The 24,457-nt window shown below is 52.4% G+C and overlaps 1 protein-coding gene across 17 annotated transcripts in view; it reads left to right on the top strand.

The window, feature by feature from the left end:
- Window positions 1-24,457, top strand: part of PPP2R5C (protein phosphatase 2 regulatory subunit B'gamma) — a 121,585-nt gene that overhangs the window by 40,529 nt on the left and 56,599 nt on the right. For 3 of the 17 annotated variants that reach the window (XM_082737481.1, XM_082737488.1, XM_082737491.1), the window contains exon 1: window positions 1,176-1,541. The exons of 11 other annotated variants lie outside the window; for them this stretch is intronic. In XM_082737481.1, coding sequence (XP_082593607.1) covers window positions 1,451-1,541 — 91 coding nt within the window. In that variant the 5' untranslated portion in view covers window positions 1,176-1,450. Of the gene's footprint in view, window positions 1-1,175; window positions 1,542-21,593; window positions 21,825-24,457 lie in introns of those variants that run through there. 3 more of the 17 variants (XM_082737484.1, XM_082737490.1, XM_082737483.1) reach the window with 1 other exon arrangement.

Genomic DNA, 24,457 nt, shown 5'->3' with positions numbered 1-24,457 from the left:
CAGGACTTGCTCCCCGGGTCCCTATTTATGCCAGGAGTGTGCCCCGCCGAGGTGCGACGGCCCCAGAGCTGGTGCAGGTCAGAGCACGCCCTCTCTGCGGGCTTCCTGGGTATCGTCCGGGGCCCTGAGCATTACGGTTCATTTCTTCCAGGGGCTTCCAGAAAGTGGAGCCGGGAGAGCAAATGGCAGGGCAGACGAGTTTACCAGGAGCCGTTCCGGACCGCGGGCAGCCGCGGGGTGGGTGGACAGGCAGACTGTCACTGTGTGTCATTAGCACCCAGGAAGCTGTAATCTTCAAAGCTCCTCGCATGTGTTCATTAACCGTCCTCTTTCCTACGAGGCCGCCGAGGGGTGTTATTAGTCCCCCCTTCAGAGCTGCGGAAACCTGCGTAGAAAGACTACCCCTTTCTTGCCTGAGGTCCCACGGGGAGCTGGTGACAGAACGGAGGAGCTCTCAGGTCCTCTGACTCACCAACCCGGGCTCTCGCCCCTCCCGATGCGCCCCGGGGCTCCCCTCGCAGGTTCCTCTGCCACCGAGAGCCGTCTACGCGGTACTGTCTGCCCTCGGATTTGGATCGCGGTGGAGCACACAGGCCGTGGCAGCCAGCCCGGTTGATGTTTCTGGCATCATCTAGAGAAGAGACGCGGATTCTGGGTCCTGAAGGCAAGGCCGTACCTCGGGAGACTGCGGGTGTGCGTGAAACTGAACTCCAGGGGGTCCGGGGTGCTCACATCCCCTTCCCCACTCGCCCCTCAGCCTGGCTCGCAGCTCCTGGGACCGGGATGCACTTGGCTTAAGGACCTTAGACGTCCTCAGAGACACGTGTGATGTTGCAAGTTCAGCAGAGCTGACAGGAGGACCTTTAGTGCTGAACGTGAACTCACTGCTGATGAAGATGCCTCATGAGTAATCCTTTCAGTTTAGTGTGAAATTAGGTACCTCCTTCTACGGGTAGTAATACAGCATGGAGGTCTGGACCGGGAGAGGCATCTTTTAGCCAAAAAGTAGCTGAAAACTTAGCATAGGCATTCGTCCAAGGGGAAACAGTAGTGAAGACACTATTTCTCGATGATGTATACAATTGAGGGGATGTTTACATTGTAGTAGAAAAACAGTTTGTGAACTCGAGTTCCTCATTGTCATCAAGCTCTGCAAATGTTTCCTTCCTCATTCTTGGCTTTCAAGTACTCCGTGTGCACCCTTGTTGACTTAAGTCTCGGTGGCGTTCAGCCCTGTGTCCTTTGTTGTGCCGAATGAGGTTCAAGTTGAGACTAAAAATGTTTCATTAATGGAGTTCATTTCAAAAGGGAGGAAACCTTGATGGACTCTACCTAACACCGAAAGAAAAACAAAATGTCATTTTTTGACCTTCTGCCTCATGGCCACCTACAGCTTTGTTTTGTTCCTTTGGCAAATGTGTAGCCGTGTCTAACCCGGGGAGGCGGCAGTATGCTGGGTGCCGGAGGTGCGCGTCCAGGCGCCCAGGAGGGCTTGCGGGCCCTGTGGGCAGGACAGGGCCTCCCTAGAGAAGCGACACTAGGTAAGCCTCTTGGTGGCCCCGTGGATGCTGCTGGGGACCCCGGGGTGGGGATTACTTCACGCAGCAGAGAGCGTGTTGGGATGGGGTGTGGTGCCAGGTGACAGAAACCTAAGGAAGGGGCTTCTGTCCGGTAGTGTCTCTTTCTGGACTGGTTGGTGGAAGGCCTCAGGGTGACGGAGGGGAAAGGCAGGGCAGTGCGGCCCGCCGCTCTCGCTGGCCCACGACGGAGGCTGCTCGGCTGTGTCCCTGTGGTTCCACAGCGGAGCTCCAGGGGTAGACAAACTAAGAGTGACACTTTGGTGAGAAGATGAGGGTTTTCAGCAGGAACGTGTGTGTGTGTGTGTGTGTGTGTGTGTGTGTGTATTTGAACCGTGCGAAGGTATAACCCATTCAGAAAGTTAAGAGAAGGCATAGCCTTCAGAGTGGGAGCTGGACACTAATTACTGATCTCCACAGTCGGAAACTGGGGCTCCTGCTTTCCTGTGCCTTTGAAGTTACTGCCGGGCTCTCAGTGTGTTCACCGGAGAGCCGAGATCATGGATTTGTGTGGAGACTTGACCAGAATCGAGTTCTGCTGGGCCTCCTCCCGCGTGCACACTGTCCGCCCTGGCCTGGCCTGCCTGAGCGGACCCCCTGGACCGTGAGGACGGCAGAGCACAAGGGGGTGGGTAGATGGGGCAAGTCAGCCACCCTTCGACCTCCCTGCCAGGGCCTCACTCACATCCTGTCGGGCTGGCTGGACCGACCGCTCGTTATCACATCTCGTTAGGTGAGTGAACCGGTTTCGCTGTGTTTCAGACCATGTCAGCGTGTGGTCAGCCCTGTTCCTTTCTTACGTGTGAAATGGCAAAGCTGTCAAAACCAGATGTGCTGAAACCAGACGGGCAGTGTCCTCTTCAGCACACAGGGCTTTCAGAAGTTCCTGGGGTGGGTGGGGAAATTTGAGAGGGAAGCTGGGGAAGATAGGGCCCAGTGGCTTTGGTTTTCCTGGTGGCCACAGAGGAGAGAGGGGAGGCCTTTGCGAAAACTCCAGGGGGAAGCAGTGAGGAGGGAAGCGTGAAGAATGAAGGGGAGTGGACCAAACCCTGGGGATACGGGGAGGGGCCTGAAGGGTGCGGGAGATGGGGACAGTCGGGCGAGTAGGGACAGTCGTGACTTTGCCACCGTAGAGTCTGAGTATCTGGACAGCAGTCCCGCATCACAGATGCGCTTTGCAAGTTTTTTCTCCCAGTCTGTAGGGCGTCTTTTCACTTTCCTGATGATCTCATTTCCAGCTCAGGAGTTTCTAATTCGGGTAAAGTCCGGGTTATCTGATTTGTCTTCTGCTGCTTGTGGTTTTTGTGCTAAGATCTAAGAAACCACTGCCTAATCCCAAGATTTGCTCCTGTGTTTTCTTATAAGGGTTTTGTGATCTTAGTCGGTCTTTGATCCATTTCGAGTTAATTTTTGTGTGTGGTGGTAGGTGAGCGGACGTCCAATTTTCCCAGCGCCCTTTGCTGAAAAGACTGTCCTTTCCCCACTGAGTGGACTTGGCACGCTTGTTAAAAACCAGTGGGCCATAGCGTGCGGGTTTATTTCGGGACTCTGTTCCATTCCGTTGGTCTACAGGCCTGTAGCCTTGACTGCTGTAGCTTTGTCAGACCTTGTAAAATCAGGAAGTGGGAATCCTCCAGCTTTGTTGTTCTTTTTCAGAATTGTCTTGTAGTCAGGGTCCCCTCTGTTTCCATGTGAATTTTAGAACCAGTCTGTTCGCCTCCCTGGCCTCTCTGTAGCCCTAGAGCTAGCCTAGATCAAGGTCTTGCTGTCCAGACCGTCCCCGGCAGCTTGTCCAACTCTGAGCAGGGAGAGCCCACGCTTGTCAGAGCTGGGGTGTCGTCCTGACTCGTAGCTCGGTCCACCAAGAAACCCCCCACAAGGTGCTAACATTCCTCAGGTCTCAGGTTTTGTCCTAAAAAAAACTTGCATTTTATATTTTATTTCATAATTATTAATGGTTAATGTAAAAGCGTTGAGCGTGATTTCACCGCGTTGTCAGACCGCTGCTCCGGGAAGTACGAGTGTATCCTGTGGTTTCATGTGTCCCCAGAATGCCTGCCCCTGTGTCAAAGGCCAGGTTGGGAGTTCTGCGTGTCAGAGCTCTGTGTTTATTTGTCAAGGTTGTTGCTTCGGCTGCGTGCGGCATAACCGCCCCAGACCACAGGTTGGCATCCGTCCACACCGGGTGAAGTGGCGTTCCTGACTTACAGCGTGTTGGCGTCTCTTTCACTCTTGAGCTTAGATTTGGATCTTGTCATCCCTAACCATCAAAAAGATGTCATTCTCGGGGCGCCTGGGTGGCTCAGTGGGTTAAGCCTCTGCCTTTGGCTCAGGTCATGATCTCAGGGTCCTGGGATCTAGCCTCACATTGTGCTCTCTGCTCAGCAGGGAGCCACTTTCTCCTCTTTCTCTGCCTACTTGTGATCTCTGTCTGTCAAATACATAAATAAAATCTTTAAAAACCAAAAAAAAAAAAAAAATGTCATTCTCATGGGAGGGACTCCTCTTCATTCCCTGGGCTTTGTGGGGAGCCCCCTTTGGCCGGGGGCACATGTACTTAATGAACTGCGTTCAGCTAGACCAAGGGTGGCGGTCCAGGATCGGTCCTTTCTAAAGGCCTGTGCTGCTCTGTGCCAAGGACAGACATCAGAGTGATGTAATGTGGTCTTTTTATAAAGCTAAATTTATTCGATTTACAGGACTCTCCTTCATCCTAAGATTGTCCTTTGGGCTATTAAAATATCTTTTCTGGTGTGGACCTTTTTTTAAATGTTCCTATTTGTTGGTTAGGGTGGTAAGCCAACATCCGTGGTCAAGATTCTTCACGAAATATTACTGGTTTGTGAAATCCTAACTCCAGAACGTCATTTTAAGCCATAAATCTCAGGGTTTTGCCTTGTTTACATTTGGAATTACCACATAATATTAGGCAGTTCATGTAACTTAAATGCTCATTGTTTTATTTCTTTTATACAAAATGTCCAGACTGGGCAAATCTACAGAGACAGAAAGCAGGTTAGAGGTTGCCCGGGACTGGGAGGGCTGTGAGGCGTGACTACAGGGAAGGGGTGAAACCGTGTGGAAATGGGGTGCTGCACTCTGTGAGCGCACCGAATGCCTCCGAGTGCAGTCCCACACGTTAAAATGGCTCCCTGGACATCATGTGATTGCGCCTCCAATTTTTATTTTATTTTTTTGAGATTTTATTTATTTGACAGAGAGATACAGTGAGAGAGGGAAGTTCAGGTTTTGAAATCACCTTCAGGAGAAATCTAAATCAGGTGTCTGGTGTTGCTCTGTCTAGTGGCCGAGTTCTCCAGGTGCACTGGGATGCTGGCCGCCACCCTGAAGGCAGTCTGCTGACTTCTGTCCTATAAACCCTGGAAGAGGGAGCCTGAGATCTGGCCTCCCCTCCCCCGCCCAACTGCGAAAAAGAAAGGACCAGAAAAGGAAAAGTCCTACATTATTTTTAAGTGAGCAAGAATTCTTAGGAATTTTGAGTGCAGTTTTTTAATTTTTTTAAGACTTTCTCTTCTTCCACTTCCAGAAGGAAACCCACAGCTGGGAGGTGCTGGGCCCGGGCCCTGCCTGCCTTTAGGGGTCCGGGGCAACCCACTCACTCGCTGCTGTCCAGGTTTCTTAGTTTCCTAAAAGAAAGCTTGTTCCCTTAACCTGTGTTAAAATACGGGCGGGTGGTGCCTTACTTGTAACCAGATCTCTTTTAATATTAATATTAATATTTTAATATTCCATGATGTTGGAGCTTTTCAAGGAAGATGATTTTTCCACTGAACTTTCACCTTGTCTGTGTATGTTTGCACTTTGTAGGCGTTTCGATGGGTTTCTGCGCATCACCACTGGTGGCCGCGGGCCAGGCAGGGCCCTTGGGTCCTACCAGGGGAGGAAGGGACCGCACCCCCGTGTGCTGGTTCCTCACCCCCCCACCCCTGCACCCATTGAGATGCCTTCAAAATGCATTTCTCCACGGGGTCCTTGTTCGTGGTGTTGACACGGTGCTCCTAGAAGCCCACTGCTGGCATCGTGCCCATGGTGACCGAAAGGAAAGTTCTCGGCGGCTGTTGGGGTTTAACCCCCAGCCAGCCCAGCAACTCCGGCACTCCTCCTGAGACGCTGGAGCTGAAACGGGGATCCACATGTGCTGCTGTCGGGACCTCAGAAGCCGTGCATGCCCTGTGTGCCAGGAAGGCACCTGACTTTGGCATGTCTTCGATGCCGAAAGTCATGTTCTGGCTTTCTGACTCAGAAAACCTCAGTGTCATCCTTGCGCATGCCCAGCTGTTCTTCCCGCCACAGGGGCGGGGCTTTCCAAACCCACCCGCTGACATTTTGGGACCCCATCCTCTATAAGTTCCAAGGAACACCCTGTTATCACTGGCAGTACCTGTGGGACTGGGGAGCCACACGCTGCTCTCTCGACGTGAGACCACAGGTGACCCTAATGAGGGACGATCTCTTCAGAACTGTACACAGAGCCTCAACAGTGGCTTTGAAAGCTCTGACCTGATTCGGTCCTGCTCAGTGGCCAGCGATAGCCGAGGGCTGGCCCAGATCAGCATGAACCCAGAGCAGCCGAAAATCTGCCCGTGCTGGGGCTCCCGTGGGGACATGTCCGAGAGGGACACAGGCAGCAGGCTTTGTCTGTGCGGTGAGCGTGCGTCCTGGCCAACACCTAGCTCAGGTAGGTAGCTAAAATATGACATCGTCGTGTTCTTCTAGAAACGCGGTTTGGACTAAGTTGGGTCAGGGTGTCAGCAACTGGTCAGATGCTTGTGTTTGCAGATGTAGGTGGAGAATTCAGGTCCATAGAGCAGGGCACACAGATGCAGAAGCCTGCCCTCGGGGAGTGTGCGCTGAAGGCAGGTGGGACCAGAACATAAATCTCTGGGATGCAAAGTCACATGGAAGCGGTAGTCAAGCCACAGGCGCCGTGGGGCAAGGGGGCAGGCGAGTCATGCGGGAGGGCTTGGGGGTGGGGGTCCTGCAGAGCAGACTGCACAGGGCTGAGGGGCCAGCAGGGGCAGCAGTCATGGGGGGGCTGTGGGGTGCACGGCCATCTTACTCTGGTGTGTTCCTCCCGCACGCGCTTCTGAGCACTTCCATGCCCACACCTGCTGCATACCGGAAGGGCGTAAAGGCCAGCGATCTGTATGCAAACAACAGTGCTGTGCACACACGCAGGGACTGTGCCCTGCTCAGCTCTGCACAGGAGAGGTGTGGTGTTCATTCGTTTCCCCACTAATGAGATAGGATCCTTTTGTTGGTATCTATGATCTCTTAACGTGTAAGATGTGCTTGCATATTTTTAGGGTGTTATTTTTACTTGGCTACTTCCAAAAAAGAATGTGATGTGGCCTAAAGTATTAGAAATACGCAGCAGCCTATTAAAGGAAACAAAGGGACTAGAAGGCACTGCGGAGGGCCGGGTCCTCTTCTGAGTGGCGTTGTGGAGCATGGTTTCTGAAAAATTTTCTGTGACTATATGGGCTTAGCCTCTTTTTTTTTTTTTTTTTTTTTTTTAAATTTGACAGAGACACAGAGATCACAAGTAGGCAGAGGGAGAGGAAGGGAAGCAGGCTCCCCGCTGAGCAGGGAGCCCGATGCAGGGCTTGATCCCAGGACCCTGAGATCATGACCTGAGCTGAAGGCAGAGGCTCTAACCCACTGAACCACCCAGGCACCCCTGGGCTTAGCCTCTTTTTAAGTTCCTTCTGATTCGTGCTGCAGAGCCATCGCAGGAGCACCAAGGAAGGTGCTTCCCTGCTTGTCCATTTGTGAGACAGGATGAGCCTCCCGGACTGTGGCACATGAGCTGTTTGTACTGGCTAAAGTAGAGTTTAATTTGTCCAAAGGCAGTCTTATTTTCACAGCAGTATTATGACAGAAATTTGAAGGTAAACCTCAAAAGAAGTAATGACTCGGGGGGCACCCAGGGGGCTCAGTCAGTTGAGCGTCCAACTCTTGATTTTGGCCCAGGCCATGATCGCCGGGTTGTGGAATGGAGCCCCACACTGGGCTCCGCACTCAGTGGGGAGTCTGCTTCAGGACTCTCTCCCCCTCCCCCCTTCCCCGTACTCCCCCACCCCTGTGGATGCAGTCACGCACGCGCAGGAACATGCTTGCTTTCTCTCTCTCTTTAAATAAATCTTTAAAAATATATATATTTTTTAACTATGTGGGAGCTGGGGTGGATGGAGAGGCCTTCACAGGGGGTGCTAAGTTGTTTCCAGTCCTAGAACCAGAGACTGACAGGGGGTCCGCAGAGGCCAGGGGGCATCGGACTGTCTGGTCTGTGCCACAACGACAGGTGGAATGACCCTCTTGCCCCCGGCTCCGGACAGAAGGTGGGGGCCTCAAAGCCTGCGCTTAGTCGGGCAGTAAGAGTCAACTTGGAAGTCCATAAATAGGGCGAAACGAGTGAGCTCTCATTCTGTTCTTTCCTTTATGCTGTGGGGCAGCCCCAACCCCCCCAAGTCGGTAGGTCGTTCCTGCTGGCGGCCCAGGGGATGATTCCAAGTGATGCAGCATTGGGCATCATTTTGATAATTACGTGTTGACAGGCATCAGGATGTGTAATTGGCACGTCAGATCCATGATTTCCTGGGTTCTTACTGCTCAGGACAGAGCTTAGTCAAAATTATGTCTGTTGGAAGAAAAACACAGGGTTATAGCCCAACTTTGTGCAGATACAGCAACATCAAGAAGATGTCTGTGAGTGCCCAGAGCTGGGGAGACCCTGCGTGGGCCCCCTCCGAGTTGGTTCCAATGGGACGGTTCCACAGAGCCCACCAATCTCTTCTGTCTGGTTCCAAGCACAGTGACCATGGAGGAGCTGGACTGTGAGGGTCGAAGGGTGGCCTCCATCCCAACTCGGGCCTCCCTCTGGTCTTCCCCAGCCTCCCAGCCTCCACTCTCATGGCCCCCGGTGCCCTCAGTTGCGGGTAATTGCTCTGCATGTCTCAACTTTGGCTCAGTGGTACAGCTCCAGCAAGTTACATAACCTGCTGAGTAACTGTGTCTTCAGTTGCAAAATGGGAATAATAAATCTCCCTCACGAAGCCTCGTGGGCACGCAGTGACGGGAGGGCTGAGAGTCCTTGGCACGGAGTCTGGAGCAAAGTGACATCAGGCGGTTCCTGAGGATGGTGACTAGACCTGCCCGCTCCTCCCGTTTGCAAATCCCGATTCTAGCTGGTGGAAACTGAGTGATGGCGGCTTCAGTATTTAGGAGAAAAGCCCTAACTTGGTCCTGGGGTGAGGAGATGGATGGGGGCCAGCAGGCACCACTAACACTGGCCAGAGTCAGGGTGTTCCTCAGCGTGAGCCAAGAGGTGGGCTCCCGCTCTAGAACAGCTCTCAGCGCTCTGGCGGCACACAGCCCCGGCCAGCTTGTCTGACAGGAGCCGGTGTGGGGAGAAGATGGGGCCCCAACCGGTCAGCTGGGGGATTTCTAGACCGCGTAGGGATGACAGAGTCACCTAAAAGGATTAATTTAATTAGTGGTTTGATCATTCTTCAGGAACCGCCTTGGGGTAGCTCGCTGTTCTGAACTTTGCGTCGGTTCCCGGCTCCGGTTACTGGCCCCAGAGAGCCCGTCTCGCTCTCCCTTGGCTTTCCCCTGGAGGGCGCCGTGCGAGGAAGGGAGAGGACCTGAGTCTGAGGTCCGTCTCTCTCAAGGAAGTGTCAAGTCCGTTAACTGTTCCAAGATGGAATTTTCTCATGGGATTGTTCTAGGATTCAGGCAGCGTAAGGTTTGTAAGTACGCTGTCTAAAACATCAAAGTACTAGAAATACGGTTTTGTTTCAACTTTTACTCTAGTACGGCTGGAAGTCCTCGGTTTTGACTTCCCGTCTTCGTTGCGTCCCAAGTTTAAAGACGGCCCCTTCCTCTGATTGTGCAGTTGTGGTCCAGTCAGGGTGGCTCCAGTGCTCGGGAAGGGTCCCAGTGAGAGTCTGAGCAGGGGGCTGCGTGGGGCACCTGGGCTGGGCCTGGCGTGTCACTCCGGCCGCTGAGGATGTAGTGAGGGTAGACGCTGGGACAGTGAGGCCGAGGCCTGTTCCAGGAGAAAGTGGTCTTTTGAGACAAAAAGTCTTCCCCACCAGAGGAGGTAAGGAAAGATAACGCCAGTAAGCAGCCTCCGGGTTAGGCCTCTAAGTGTGGCCACTGACACCCCAGAGGCCACCCCTCCCTGAGTCTGGGGAGGTGTTTCCCTGTCCAGCTCAGGTGGCTCTTCCAGGAGAGAACACTTCCCAGATGCGAGAGCCCATGGGCAGTCCTGGCATGCGGGTCTCGTCAGAGTGTGAGGTTCCCGGATACGTGCTTAGCACTCGAGGACTGTCAGGGTACTTGGGGCGTTTGTGCAAGGAATGTGTGCCTTAAGATACGACTGTGTTTCTGTCGGGATTCTAGATGGGGTTAGAAAAGTGACTCTGTATCACACGCTGGGAAAACCAGAAATTAGCCCGTAATCGACTACAAATACCCTTTCCTCTCCCAAGACGGCTGCCAAAAAGCTCAGAGAAAAGGTTCTGAAGTTTTGGACATTCCCTTTCTTCACTTGAACTCGCCTGTGAGCACATGACAGAGAAAGCTTCAGAGAATGGGTAGGTCTGGCAGGATCTTCTGTTTTGCTTTCCCTTCTCGCCAGATTCCTGGACAAACATTTTACTTTTAGGCGTGTATTCAAAGCACGTGTACAGTAAGGAAAAAACACAGCCCCTGTCTTTTGACTCCAGCCTGGCTGGTGGCCTCGGAAACCGTACCTTATGGTGCAGAGAGCACAGCCCCCGGGCCCAGGCCTTCCAAGGAAGACTCTCCAGAGGGTGCAGCAGACACCCCTGTTCTGTGGCCAGGGAGGCCAGGGGAGAGCCCAAGGTCTGGGCGCAGGCCGAGAGCTAGTAGGTGAATTACACCAAGAACTGAACGTCTGAACTCCACAGTGACTTCCGGCTTTGGGCACATTTTACAGTCCGCTGAGTATTCAAGAGAAGGAAAAATTGTTGACTCGGATTTTGGTAGGTTGCATGTTACCAAGTCAGACTTGGAGGAGAAGCAAAATCCCAGACTCTGAGTTGGTGCAAAGGGCTCCTTTGTATGCCCAGCTTTCTCATCTGTGCTACAGGCAAATGGGGAGCTTGGCCCACATCCTAGTTCTGTATCTACTCGGCCCTGGTGATTTTAATTCACAGATTTTTCCCCCCCTCTAAGTCCTTGGGCTATTCTTGGGAATATTCTGAAGCCTCCTGGGGCACAGGCACAATCCGTACCCGGAGCAGGGACCATGAGACCACGCTGCTCCAGGTACGGAGGAAGCAACGTGCGGGTCCCCACCCTGGGAAGCATGTGTGGGACCACCCAGTGCCATGGGGTTGGCCGGAGCTGTCCCTTACCAGGGTGCTGCTCGTTTCCCAGACATGCACCCGCCGTGGCTCAGACACCAGCCCCATCCCTCCAACCGCCATGCAGATCGTCTCGTGTGGTGTTTGTGGGGGGAGGGGGGTAGTGGCCTCTTGGTGTGGTGCCACAGGCCAATGCCACGGAAGGGTTCCCAGCACATAGTACTGGTGGCAAGTTGTCAGTGTTCCTTGAAACCACTAAAAGTGAAAATCGTATCGAAAGTAAGATAATATAGAGTTGGGGAATTAGATTTTCAGAGGTGTTGGAAGGAATTCTTCAATCCCAGAGCAAAAATAAGAAGCTGAGACTTCCAGCAAAAAGCAACTAAAATGCTCTGTGCCTTTTGAGGCCACCAAGCTGGAGAGGGTGTCAGCCGAATGGGGTTGGGGAGAGGGATGGAGAGCTGAGCGTGGGGAGTCCCTAGCCGCAGAGAATGGCTCGGGGCCCATCCATGGCGGTGGGCGGGGCTTCCCTGCCCCCCCTCGGATCACACACCCTCGGATCACACACCCTCGGATCACACACCCTCGGATCACACACCCTCCTCGTAGCTAGTGTTTGTGACAGAGTTCAGTTGCTGTTGCAAATGGGTCATTTTGTCGTTTTGGAAATTTACATCTCGAGTACCTGAAGACAGTTATTTTTTTCCCAAAATGCTATTTAAACTGAACAAACTTATTGAACTATATCTCAGTGCTAAACATCTGGCCAAAATCTGGCATATATTTTTCTAGGTTGGCAATATTTAAAGATTATTTCCATAATTTTTACTGGCATAATTTTAAAAGTTACTTTTATCTTTATGTATTGCATTACATGCATTAGTACATATGCATATATTATTACGTTGTTATATATTATATATACATATTATATATATACATATATATATATATATGTTACTGTATATAACAAATTAAACAAATGCAGTTCTTCTAACTTGGCTTTAAATCCTGAAATGAGATGGACAGAATACAACAGGGCGTTAGAAAGGAGCTGAGGGATACGTGAGGCGGATGCAGAAGGAAAGCTGGGAGCAGGTCGTTAATAGCGGGAAAAGCTCAGTTCAAGGCGAAAAGGCATCACTGAGACAGAATTGCTTCACCGCGCCACGCTGGAGCTCGGGGCCCACAGATGGCAGAACCACCGTTGGACGTATGTGTCCTAGATGACGTCACTTCAGGAGCTGGAGGAACTGTAGGGCAAGGGCTAGTGGGAGACACCCCTGACCCAACAGCCCTCAAGGGTCCGGTGGCTACGTGCCGTAGCGGGGCGAGTTGTAGGTGGACACAAAGTGCTGAGTTGAACATATCGTAGCTCCCAGAGAAAACCTCTGCGGTTTCCCTAAAGTTGAAATAAGTAGAAACCATAGACTATCATCATAATGCAATAAAAACAGGAATAAATGCAGAGGAAACCCGTCGTCCCTGGGAGGGCCTCGAGGCGGAGGGGGCGTCGTCCCTGGCGGGGGCCCAGCTGGCACTGTCGCTCGGGTCTTGGCGCGCCCGGTTCCTCCTCAGCATTCACGTCTCAGCCCGCAGTTCCCTCATGGAACTTCCCTCTCCGGCCCCATCGAACCCACCCCGGGGCTTCATGTTTCCTAAGATTGTCTCGTACGCTTTCAAAGTTGGGGATTTCCTTGCTGTCTGCCCGGGCGAGGAGCAGGAGCACGGCTCGCACACGGACTGTGAGCGGGGTCATCCGATGAACCGTGCCCGGCGACCATAGTGACTGTGCCGCAAGGACTGTTCGCGGCACCTTACTCCGTTCGCTCCCTTAGCCATGACGCTCACCCTGAGGAAGGGACTGGTGTGGGCCCCGGCATGCCGTTGGGCGAGCGACTGTGTGCAGAACTGACCGAAGGGGAGCCGGGATGGAGTGTGGGTCTGAGCGCTCGTGCGCGGCAGCACCCACCACCGGTGGGTGCCGAGTCCCAGTGCAGATGTGCTCTTTCCCCAGCATGAGGGGAGACGTGGAAGCCCTGGTGAGCAGAGAAGGGAACCCAGATGAATGAAAGAAGACCTGTCTTCCCTAGACACCAGAGCAGAAGTGAATGATCTGAGACCCTGCCCCGGCAGCAGGTTTGGGGGGGCGGCGACAGCCGCTTTCAGGGAGAGGAGGGTGTAGGAGGGCTGGGGCGCACCTGGTGAGAAAGAGACCAGAGCCAGAGTCCGCAGGGGTCCCAGCTCCAGGGGAGGTCGCGGGCCTGTCATGCACTCGAAGGTGGCCTCCGCTGTGACGCTGCTTCCATGCTGGTGGCGCATTCATTGAAACTTTTTTTTTTTTTAAGATTTTATTTGACAGACAGAGATTACAAGTAGGCAGAGAGGCAGGCAGAGGGAGAGGAGGAAGCAGGCTCCCTGCAGAGCAGAGAGCCCGATGAGGGACTTGATCCCAAGACCCTGAGATCATGACCTGAGCCAAGGGCAGCAGCTTAACCCACTGAGCCACCCAGGCACCCTCATTGAAACTTTTTGAAATAATCCCTGACGTGTAGTAAGTTGAAGAATGGGGTAAAGAATTTCCTCCAGGGGTGCCTGGGTGGCTCAGTGGGTTAAGCCGCTGCCTTCGGCTCAGGTCATGATCTCAGGGTCCTGGGATCGAGTCCCACATCGGGCTCTCTGCTCGGCAGGGGGCCTGCTTCCCTTCCTCTCTCTCTGTGATCTCTTCCCTTCCTCTCTCCTACTGTGATCTCTCTCTGTCAAATGGACAAATAAAATCTTAAAAAAAAAAAAAAAAGAATTTCCTCCGTCAGGGCTCCTGGGGACTCAGTCCCTTGACTTCAGCTCAGGTCTTGATCTCAGGGTCATGAGTTCAAGCCCCGCATTAGGCTCCATGCTGGGCCTGCCACAAGCACACATGTTTGATACTGGGGCTCCTTTCTGCCCCTCCTCCCAGATGCTGGTCCTGCCTTCACGGTGGGGGAACAGACCCCAGGTGCTGGGCCATCCCTTCGGGCCTCTGTCATCTTTTCTTCTTAGTCTTACAACTTCTATTTGCCCTGCTCATGGTCGCCTTTTAAACGGATTCTTTGTGTATATATTTTTCTCTCAATTTTTCTTGTCACTGCTGTGGGAGGTCAGCTTGTTACCTGCTCTGCCGTTCCCAGAAGCAAAGTCCCTGATGGGACAGGAGCCGGCGTTGGACTGTCCAGAGGAGACACCTAGTCGCGGACAGAGGGGTCTGTGGAGTTCGGCAGCGTATGTTTCCATGGCCCTCCTGGCTCCGGCCCTTCGCACCCTGGCTTCATGGTGCCCGTGGCCATCCTTACCGAGGCCCCAAGGGCTTTGCCAGTATGTGCCAGCTTGCCCCCTACTGTCCCATGGCCTCTCCACGGTCCTGCCATCCCTCCCCTCCCGGGCATCCGGCCAGCGCCCCTCCTCCAGCTCAGCCAGTCCTGTCGCCTGGAGGGTGTAAGTCCGTCATGGAATCTACCATCTTCTTAGTGAGATCTGAGAAGGGAACAAAACTAGATCAGGGCGTTCTGTCTTCCATCTGTGATCGTAAATCAGAGCGTTATGTGTAATACTTTTTTTAAAAGAAACGCATGAGGGGCGCCTGGGTGGCTCAGTGGGTCAAGTGTCTGCCTTCAGCTCAGGTCATGATCTCAGGGTCCTGGGTCGAGGCCTGCGTCGGGCTCCCTGCTCAGCGGAGGGCCTGCTTCTCCCTCTGCCTGCCGCTCCCCCTGCTTCATGCTGTCTCTGTCTCTCTCTGTCAAATAAATAAAGAAAATCTTTAAAAAAAATTTTTTTAAAAACCCATGAGAGAACTGGCTCTGTTTATGAAATTGTGGCACATGTGAGTGAAATTTCCAAACAAGTAAAAAATGATCCTGGTCCATTTGTTGATCTCCAGGACGTTCTTGACACAGGGTCGAGCACAGTGAAAAACCAGGAGCGTATGAAGCACGGGTCTCAGTAGCGTGTGCGCACAGTGCAACCCGTCCTCGCACACGGGGAGACACGCATCAGAACGCCAACAGTGCTGAGCCCTGAATCTTCCCTTCTTGCGTTTGGAAGGTTGATTTGTTTGTTCGTTTTTATGGTGAGCATCGTTTTTCTGAAAACAAAATCCCGTATCCTTTTTTTGAAAACCAGATCCGTTAAAAATATGTATTACATCAGATGTCAGCAGCTGAATACTAAGTTTAAATTTCATTTGAAGACCGGTGGTCAACTTTTTGCAGAGAAAACGATGTCACGGATGGGGCCGGGCCCTTGGCTTTTTCTATGTTTCTTCTCGTGGTACTTGTTATCTTCAGGGAAAAAAAAAATCAGACCATTCTGTATAGACCCTGTTTGTGTCAAGAGACCCCATCCTATTTGACCTTTTCCCATCTCTAGGAACTGCTGCTGGCCCTCTAGTCTTCGAGAGTCTCAGAGAGCCAGAAAGAACCTTGTTGTTCAGATGCGGACTCCGGGCCCAGCAATACCAAGCCGGTGTCCCAGCTGTCTCACAGCCGTGCCTCCCGACACCCTCGTCTTGCTGCCTCCCGCTTGTGTATCTTCTTTCCCATGTGAGCTTCCGGCGCCCACTGCCCGAAACACTGGTTCCACCAATAATCCTGTAGGAGTCTGTCCGACTCCAGGCACAGTTTCCCATCCACACCGAACGGTGCCGCAGGTGGGTGGTACTGGGCCATCCCTGCGCTCGTTCTTGGGCCCAAGAACTTGGCTGCTCTGCGACCTGGCAGGCGCAGGGGTCGTGTTGGGTTTGGGGTCCACTTAGCCTCTTGGAGACAACACTGAGGTAGCCGCTCCGGAGCTGCTCTGTTCTCAGAACCAGCACCGCAGAGCACGGCCGCTGGGCTCGGATTTCGCCAGGACGCCCGCATAACTGAACTACGCACGCCAGCGCCTTCCGAGTCCGCCTTTTGTTCGGCACAGATGCAGCTCCGAGCGCGGTGTGGTCGTGGCCTGCTCGGAGGTGCCCGGGGAGGATGTGGAGCGCCGCTTCCATCGCGGACGCTCTCTAAGGAGAAGAGCATAAACAGTTACGTGACCGCTGCTCACCGCATCCGATCAGCAAAAACCAGGAACACTGATGGAGGCGCCTTCTGGTTCTGGCCTGGCTCCAAGCGCGTGACGTGGGTTCGTCCTCAGCCGTCCCCTGCATCGTCAGGTACAGTCGAGGAAACCAAGGCCCAGAGGGATGGCGTGTTCGGCCCTTGAGTCCCGGAGGTAGGAGTGGGTGGAGCTGGGCCTCCAGCCCGGCGTCCCCGCTCGCTTTCTGCCAAGTGGAGGACTCAGAGTGAGAAGTGAGGGGCAGCTGTGCCCAGTGACGGCCTCCGAGTGCCACGAGCATGCGTTGTCCCGATCTCACGGCCACCGCCAAGAACAAGTCCTCCGGAGCACTTTGTCCGGAAGCGTCAACTTTGAGGGACTAGGTGAGGATGGCTCCCGCTCGGATCACCAAGTTTGCCCGCAGCCCCAGCTCGCCCGGGGTCACACGCATCCGGGGCCGCACATACTCTGGGTGTCCAGACAGGCGTTTCCAAGGGTGGCCACACCCACGTGGTGGTCCCTTTGTAGTAGAATCTTGGAGCTGCAAACGGGTTGAGAGTCAAGGTCCCTGGGAGACGGGAGGGAAGGGCCTGCCAATCAGGGCCCCACGCGTCTGGGGGCCTGGGGCATCTCCCCAGAATCCTGCAGTTCCCGCCACCCAGGCTCGAGCAGAGGAGCCCGCCCCGCCTGTTCCATCCCGTCACGTCCTGCGCAGACTGCCTCCGAGACCACGAGGTTGGAGCTCCCCTGCTGGACTTCTTTTGTGTGGTTCTTCTCGGCACAGAAGGCTCCCTCCCCTGGGCCCAGGAATAACCAGGCAGATTTTACCCAGTGCGTTTTGCCCCATGGATGGAAGCCTGAACACATGACCCAAAGCCCCAGCTCAGCTTCCCACGCAGCGTGGGATCAAGTAGGTGGAAAAGGACCCGCTAAATGTCTTCAGCACGTGCCGAACACTGGAGTGTCTCCTGTCTGAACTAGTAACAAATCATCAGATATTTAGGTGGCCTGTTCTTCTCCAAGGGAGAAACGAGCCTTTTGGTTGACGCTTTGGCTGATGTGCTCATTGTGCGCTCATAATGTATTCGATTGTGTGTGGGATTTAGGGGGCGCGATGTAATCGGGCCCTTTGGTGAAGCAGCAGGGCACTGCGTGCGGTCCCCGGCCAGCATCTGAGCACACACGTGCTCCCCCAAAAGGGAGAGTGGGGGACGCCTGGCCGACTCAGCCTGGAGAGCATGCGACTCTTAATCTCGGGGCCATGAGCTCAAGCCCCACCCCGGGTGTAGAGTTGACTAAGAAGAGAAGCAGATAAAGAACAAAGGAGAATAGTGAGGGCGTGAAGCCCTCCAGGGGGGTTGCTTTGCCTCACGGTTGTCCTGTGTGGCTGGGGAGCCCCTGCTGGAGTGTCTTCTGGACAAGTGGGGCAGCCACGGGCCTGGCTTGTGGCCTCAGGCTGTGTGTGCTTCGTCCAAGGACTGGAGTAGACTTGCCGGCCCAGCCGTGGCACCCCTGGTGCCAGGGAAGAAGGGAGAGCTGTGTTGTGGAGCTGTGTGTCACTGCTAATTACTCCTGCCACCTCGTCATCAGGGGCGCCCCCGTCCCAGGAGGCGCGGGCGTGGGAGGACGCGTGGCGCTGCGCGTGAGCCACGTCGCCCTCCAGGGTCACGGATCTGGGGCCCTTCATGCCCGGCAGACGTAGGGGCAGGGGGCTGCCTTCCCGCTCCAGCAGCCGTTCGTTCTTCGGTCCTGTTGTCTCCAGTCTCTGCATGAAAATCCTCCTCTTTAGAATGTGGTTATCACTCAAGACGGTAATGCAACAGGTGTAAGCGATGTAGGTTCCCATTCGGCCTCAGACTCTGGCCCGCACACCGGATGCCCTGTCCTGCCCGGCCCCGGCTCTCCCTGCCCAGAAGTGTGCAGATCCCAGGTTAGGAGCGGCTGGGATTTGGTCCCATCAGCGTCATCAGCTTCTGTGGCCTGTTGGTGGTGTGCCCGTTCCGGGGGGTGCGGGAGTGGGGAAGGGGGAGGCTGGGCCTCTCTGTGCCTTTGCGTTACTCCCCGAGCAGCCTTCTGACTTTAGTGAGGAGGCCAAGTTCTGGGCTGGGGCCAGTCAGAAGGGCCCCAGGGAAGGCCTGTCTCGTCCCCAAGAGGGTGTCGGCCACTGCCCCGCCATCAGGGTGCCACTGGCCCTTGGGGACAGGAGGAGTGTCACCTACCTTTGCTGGCGGGTGGCCCTGACACGGTTGGCCTCTTGACAGGCTTTGGTTGATGGCCTAGGAAGATAAAGACTGGAACCCAGAACAGGAAGGTATGAATGCTAATTAGTATGTACTCCTGGAGGGGTGGGGCAATGGACGCTGCTGAGAGAGGTCAGCAGCTCCCGGGAGGGGCCCTGGAGGGGGCCAGCACCTCTTTTTATCTGTGTCACCTCCCTGGAGGGCACGTGCACACACATGGTCCCCAACTTCAAGGTTTCCCAGGGCTCAACCTCTGTGGATCCCAGCTCACAGGCCCCCCAGACTTAGTGAGTGTGTCCTCCATGGACCGTTCCCGCTGCAGCTCTGGGCCAGACATCACGTGCAGAGAGTCCAGGATTCGTGGTAAGAGAGCTCATGTCCGGAAGGAACCGCTCTCCTCTGGGTGCGTCTTCAGTATATCCTTCTCCTAGCTCTCCCCGGTTCTGCCAGTAAGCGTATTAGAAGTTCTGGAATCTTCCACTGCAGTCTCTTCTATGTCAGATGTCATAAAAGCAGTGATTTTTCCTGAAAGGCTGCCTTCCTTGTGCTTTCAATAAATGAGCTGCTGTGTTGCTGGAGGTGTTGGTGACCAGACGCATCATATTATTCAACATTTCATCAGAAATGCTGGTCTCAGTGGAAGATGGAGTGATACAGCCAGAGGTGTTGAACGTTCAGTAATTTGTACTAATGGTAGCTGTCTAACTTCATTCCCCACAAGCCACTTTAGAACTGATTTTTTTTTTCCAAATCAGGAGTAATTTATTTGAAAAACAAGTCCAGTTTTCACAAACTTGGCCTAATTGTTTACATAAGCTCAGCTAGAACTGAATTCTTAAGCAGGAAATTTGGCCTTGTGTCCATCAGTCTGTTTTGGATTCATATCTTTATCCCTAGAAGTTTGACCTGTCTTCATCCTTCCCAATTAAAATGAACCAAAACACAAGGCCTCCGACTTGCCGGTATCTCTTGAATTCCTCACAGGTATGGAGGTGGGGACACCCTCCTAACGACACAGGTATGCCGACAAGGGGTTTTAATAGCTTCAGGAATCTGAGGCTGAGAATAATGCCATGACTTCTCCATGTTCTCACTGCAGTGAAGTCTAGACAAGAAGTCAGTTTGCTTCTCTCGTGTGGCTTCCTTCGCTGGAAGATTCTCTTGCCTTAATGAGCAGCTTTCCTGAGGAAACCAGGCTCGCATGGCCTGTGTCTTATCTGAGCCTGACCTGCGGCTTTGGGCCTTCCTCACCCACTCGCTGGAGGAGGCTGCCAGTGCTCGGTTCTCAGGGAGGCTCAGAACTCGAAGGGACTACACCCAGGCTCCAGCGGCTGCTTTTTCAAGTGAAAAGGTCTCCCTCATTAAGCTGTGCTGTAATTTCATGAGAGGGAGTGATGGGCTGGGGGCCAGTGGGCAAACCCTTTTCTCTCTGGACAAATGTAGAAAAACCAAAAGGAGAGAGAGGCTCTCAGGTGTCAGAGAAGGAGCACGTCGGGTTTGTGGGGAGATGCTGGGCTGCGGGGTTTCCCCAAAGACCTGCCATCCTGAGCAGACGTCCACCCCCAGACGTGGCCCTCGGGTCAGCAGATCTGTTCCTCTGGGAAGGAGGAATATAAACTTGATGAGTGTGGGTAAGAAAGCCAAAAAAGCTGCAGAGCTGGGATTTGAAAGGGAACATTCATGATGGATTTTGAGCCACAGATTGTCCCTAATAAAACACACTGAAAGCAAAAGTGTAGCGGCAGAAGCTGCTGGCCGGCCTTCCGTTACCAGATCTCTGTCCAAATTAGTTTGGCGGACAGTGCTTTCCTTCTGTCTGAGCCCCGGATTTCCCCCTGGAGGGACTGGGAAAGGACGGCCTCAGTCCGCTCACACCAGGAAAGAATGCTCAGTGCCTCTCGGGGGTTCTCCTGGGAGCCCCACTGAGCACGGCACAGGTGCAGGCAGAGAGAACTCGGCACCTCCAGCACACGCGCGCTCTCAGCGTGGAGACGTGGTTCTTCACAGGCCTGTCTGCTCCCCACGTTCGGTGGTGTGGACGAAACCCGGCAGGTGCACCTGGGCTGTGTGGAGTGTGTGACACCCACCGAAAAGCCTGGCCACACGGGCAGCAGTCTGACACCGCTGATTGACGTAGGCCCAGCGTGTCTGAAGGATTACCAAGAAGGAGAGGAAGAACCATCAAGTGAGAGTGTGATTCGGGAACACTGAGGTGGAGAATGTGTTCGTTAGAATGGACAGACACTGGGACACCCGGGTGACTCGGTCATTAAGCGTCTGCCTTTGGCTCAGGTCATGATCCTGGGGTCCTGGGATCGAGCCCCGCATCGGGCTCCCTGCTCGGTGGGAGCCTGCTTCCTCCTCTCTCCCTCTGCTGCTCCCCCTGCTTGTGCACGCGTGCATGCTCCCCCCCCCCCATCAAATAAATAAATAAAATACTATTTTTTAAAAAAAAAAGAATGGATAGACCAGTGAGAAAAGCATTTTGACACTGGGAAAGATTTACTATAATTTTGAATATAATCAAGTTAGGTGCAGATGGAGAGGATTGACTCAGTTTGGGGGCCATGCGGGTGCCCAGGGTCGGGGTTTGAAGTCGGTCTCTGTGGAAGTCGATGTCTCACCCAGCTGTGTTTAGTTATCATGCTTTCAAGTTGTGAAAGTTTGGGCTTCCTGAAGTAAGAGCTCCAACCGCTTCCAGAAGGGGCCCTGCCAGGCCAGCACACTGAGGAGGGGTTGGCCTCCCGAGAGACGGATGGGCTCTAGATTGTACTCGGTCCTCGTCTCGTGACTCGGTCTTCCTGCTTCTGGCACCTTCACTGCAGTTCCTCTGTCACCTCTGGAGTGAGCTTTCTCATCCCCAGATCAGGCTGCGTCTCTCCTCTGTGACAGCCCTCCGTGACTGACGCCGGTCTGCTCCCAGTACCGTCAGGGTCTCCTGTCAGAGTGCCTCAGAGCTGAGTGCCCAAATGCCCGCGCAGGCAGTGCCTCTGAAGGCCTGGTTGTTTCCTGGAGAGTTTATGCAGACGTTGCCTTCTGTTCCGATACATAAATCGACTTGAATTACGGTACCTCTTGTTACATTACCCGAGTGTGTTTCCCTGCTTTGTTCGTCCCACAAGTATTTGAGGTCGCATATGTGCTGGTCCCGTTTTAGATACTGAGGGGAACAGGGTGACAAGACAGAGTTCCTCCTCTATGCAAATTTAGGATTAAGAATCCAGTGGGATTAAGGATTAAGGATCCGGGGTATTAATCCGGGGTTTATATAGTATAAGCAGTGTTCTGCTCATTTAAGGTTCTGTCTTTGGGAGGAAGATTGATTTTCCTGTCGAATTTGTGCTGTAACTTCAGGTCGCTGTGGTGTGAGAAGAGAGCCCTGGAAACGCACTCTTCTCCACCGAGTGTGGTCCCGGGCCCTCCACAGCAGAACTCACTGAGCTCCCGCTCTGCTCCTGAGACCGAGCTCAGGTACCCCCCCAGGACAAACTTTCCCGAAGAGCCATCCTGCCATCCATTCCCCTGGGTCCCCTCGCACCTCCCGCGGCGCTCATGGCGCTTCTCACGTGGTTTCGTCATTTTCCTTTCAGGTCAGTGTCGTGTTTTAATTCACTTTGGAGTCGTCAGAGCTTAGTACGGTGCCTGGCGGGTATGCGTGGGATGAATTTTTAAAATGAAGTCCTTACGGTGCAGGCAACATCGTGAAGGTTGGGGCCTACCCTAAGACCTTAGTTTCCACATCCGTAGGGTTTCATATCAGATGTTTTAGATCTGATAACAAGTCATACTACCGTTTTTCTGTTACGCATTTGGGATTGTAATTGCTGATCTTTAAGAGAGAAGGAAAGGTAGGAAACTTTATGTAAATGGAAAAAAATAGACGTCACTTAGAACCTCATTTTGATTAGGAAATTTTTTCAATTTAAAAAAAGATACCCAGAGCTTAAGGTCTCCAACATAAGCTCTATGTGCAATAGAGAATGTGTTGGGATTTTGTGTGTGTCTGTGTGTGTATTCTGGTCCCAAGTAGGTCAAGGTTAATTTCAAGGTTGTCCGTGTTGGTTCAGTGGTTCATTGCCATTGTGGGAGGCCCCATGCAGGGCGGCCCTGCAGGACTCCCACTCTGGGAACAGTGGCTGCCTTTGGGAGGGGAGATAGAGGCAGAGGATGGGTACGGAAGAAGGAGAGTCATCTCTTTGTGTCCTTACGTGCCTTTGAGGGTTGTTCTGTTTTTATGGTTTTGCCACATGCACTTATTCTGTAGCCTTTTTAGTTTGAAATACAGCTCATATACAGAGCACATAAAACAAAGCTTAATGAATAATTAGAAGCAAATACTCACATAACCACCACCTAGACCAGGCACCCCGGAGCCCCCTGTGGGTCCAGAATGGGTTGAGGGACACCTATGTCTATACCCTCTTTGTAAACATGAAATCATACTGAATAAATCCTTTTTATCTCAGCTTCTTCACTCAACAGTGTTTTGTAAGATTCGTTCATATCGTATAGGGCTCACTCATCTGCATAGTTTCAGAATGTTCTAGAACATCCAGTGCTGGTGCACGTTCAGGTTGTTTCCAGTTTGGACTCTTAGTGCTGGTGTGAGCATTCTCTTACCTACATTGTGCTGCATGTGCGTGAGACTCATAGGTTATGCCCAGGAATGCAGTTCCTGGCTCACAGGACAGGAGTCTTTTTTTTTTTTTTTTTTTTTTTTTTATTTGACAGAGATCACAAGGAGGCAGAGAGGCAGGCAGAGAGAGAGAGAGGGAAGCAGGCTTCCTGCGGAGCAGGGAGCCCGATGCGGGGCTCGATCCCAGGACCCTGAGATCATGACCCGAGCCGAAGGCAGCAGCCCAAACCACTGAGCCACCCAGGCGCCCCAAGAGGAGTCTTTTGGCTTTATATATTCAGATAGTTCGTACTCTGTGGCCTGCCTTTGCATTCTTGGTGGCGTACTGATGAGGAAAAATAGTTTAACTTATATATTCAGTTTATCAATCTTTTAATTATTATTATTTTTATATGTTAAGAACTTCTTCTTAGAACCAAATAAGTAAAATCAGAAATGAAGGAGAAGTAAGAACCAGCACCACAGAAATATAAAAGAGACTACTATGAAAAATTTTATGCCAACAAATTAGCCAGCCTAGCAGAAATGAATAAATTTCTAAAAACATGCAGTCTTCCAATGCTGAATATAGAAGAAATAGAAAATCTGATCAGACCAGTTACTAGTAATAAAAGTGAATCACTAATCAAAAAAACTGCCTCAAAAAAAAAACCTACCAAAATATAAAAGTCCAGAACCAGATTGTTTCACAAGGAAGTACTTTCAAACATTTAAAGAGTTAATGCCTCAAATTATTCCAAAACACAGGAGGAGGAGGAAAGCTTCCAAATATATTCTACCAGGCCAGCAGTACCCTGATACCAAAACCAGATAAGGACACCACAAAATAAGAAAACTACAGGCCAATATCCCTGATGAACATAGATTTAGAAATCTTTGGCAAAATATTAGCAAACCACATACAACAACACATTAAAATGATCATTACTGCAAGATGGACGAACACATGCAGAAGAATGAAAGTGGACCATTTCCTTATACCACACACAAAAATAGTCTCAAAATGGATAAAAGACCTCAGTGTGAGACAGGAATCCATCAAAATCCTTGAGGAGAACACAGGCGGCAACCTCTTTGACCTCAGCCGCAGCAACTTCTTCCTAGAAACATTGCCAAAGGCAAGGGAAGCAAGGGCAAAAATGAACTATTGGGACTTCGTCAAGATCAAAACCTTCTGCACAGTAAAGGAAACAGTTGACAAAACCAAAAGACAACCGACAAAATGGGAGAAGATATTCGCAAAGGACATATCAGATAAAGGGCTAGTATCCAAAATCTGTAAAGAACTTATCAAACTCAACATCCAAAGAACAAATAATCCAATCAAAAAATGGGCAGAAGAAACAAACAGACATTTCTGCAAAGAAGACATCCAAATGGCCAGCAGTCTCATGAAAAAGTGCTGAACATCACTCACCATCAGGAAATATAAATCAAAACCACAGTGAGATACCACCTCACACCAGTCAGAATGGCTGAAATTCACCAGTCAGAAAATGACATGTTGGCGAGGATGTGGAGAAAGGGGAACCTCCTACACTGTTGGTGGGAATGCAGGCTGGTGCTGCCACTCTGGAGAACAGTGTG

Source organism: Mustela nivalis, assembly GCF_964662115.1.
Source record: "Mustela nivalis genome assembly, chromosome: 6".
NCBI classification, from domain to species: Eukaryota; Metazoa; Chordata; class Mammalia; order Carnivora; family Mustelidae; genus Mustela; species Mustela nivalis.
Note: the sequence above shows the minus strand (reverse complement) of the source record. Positions and strands in the feature narration are given on the sequence as shown.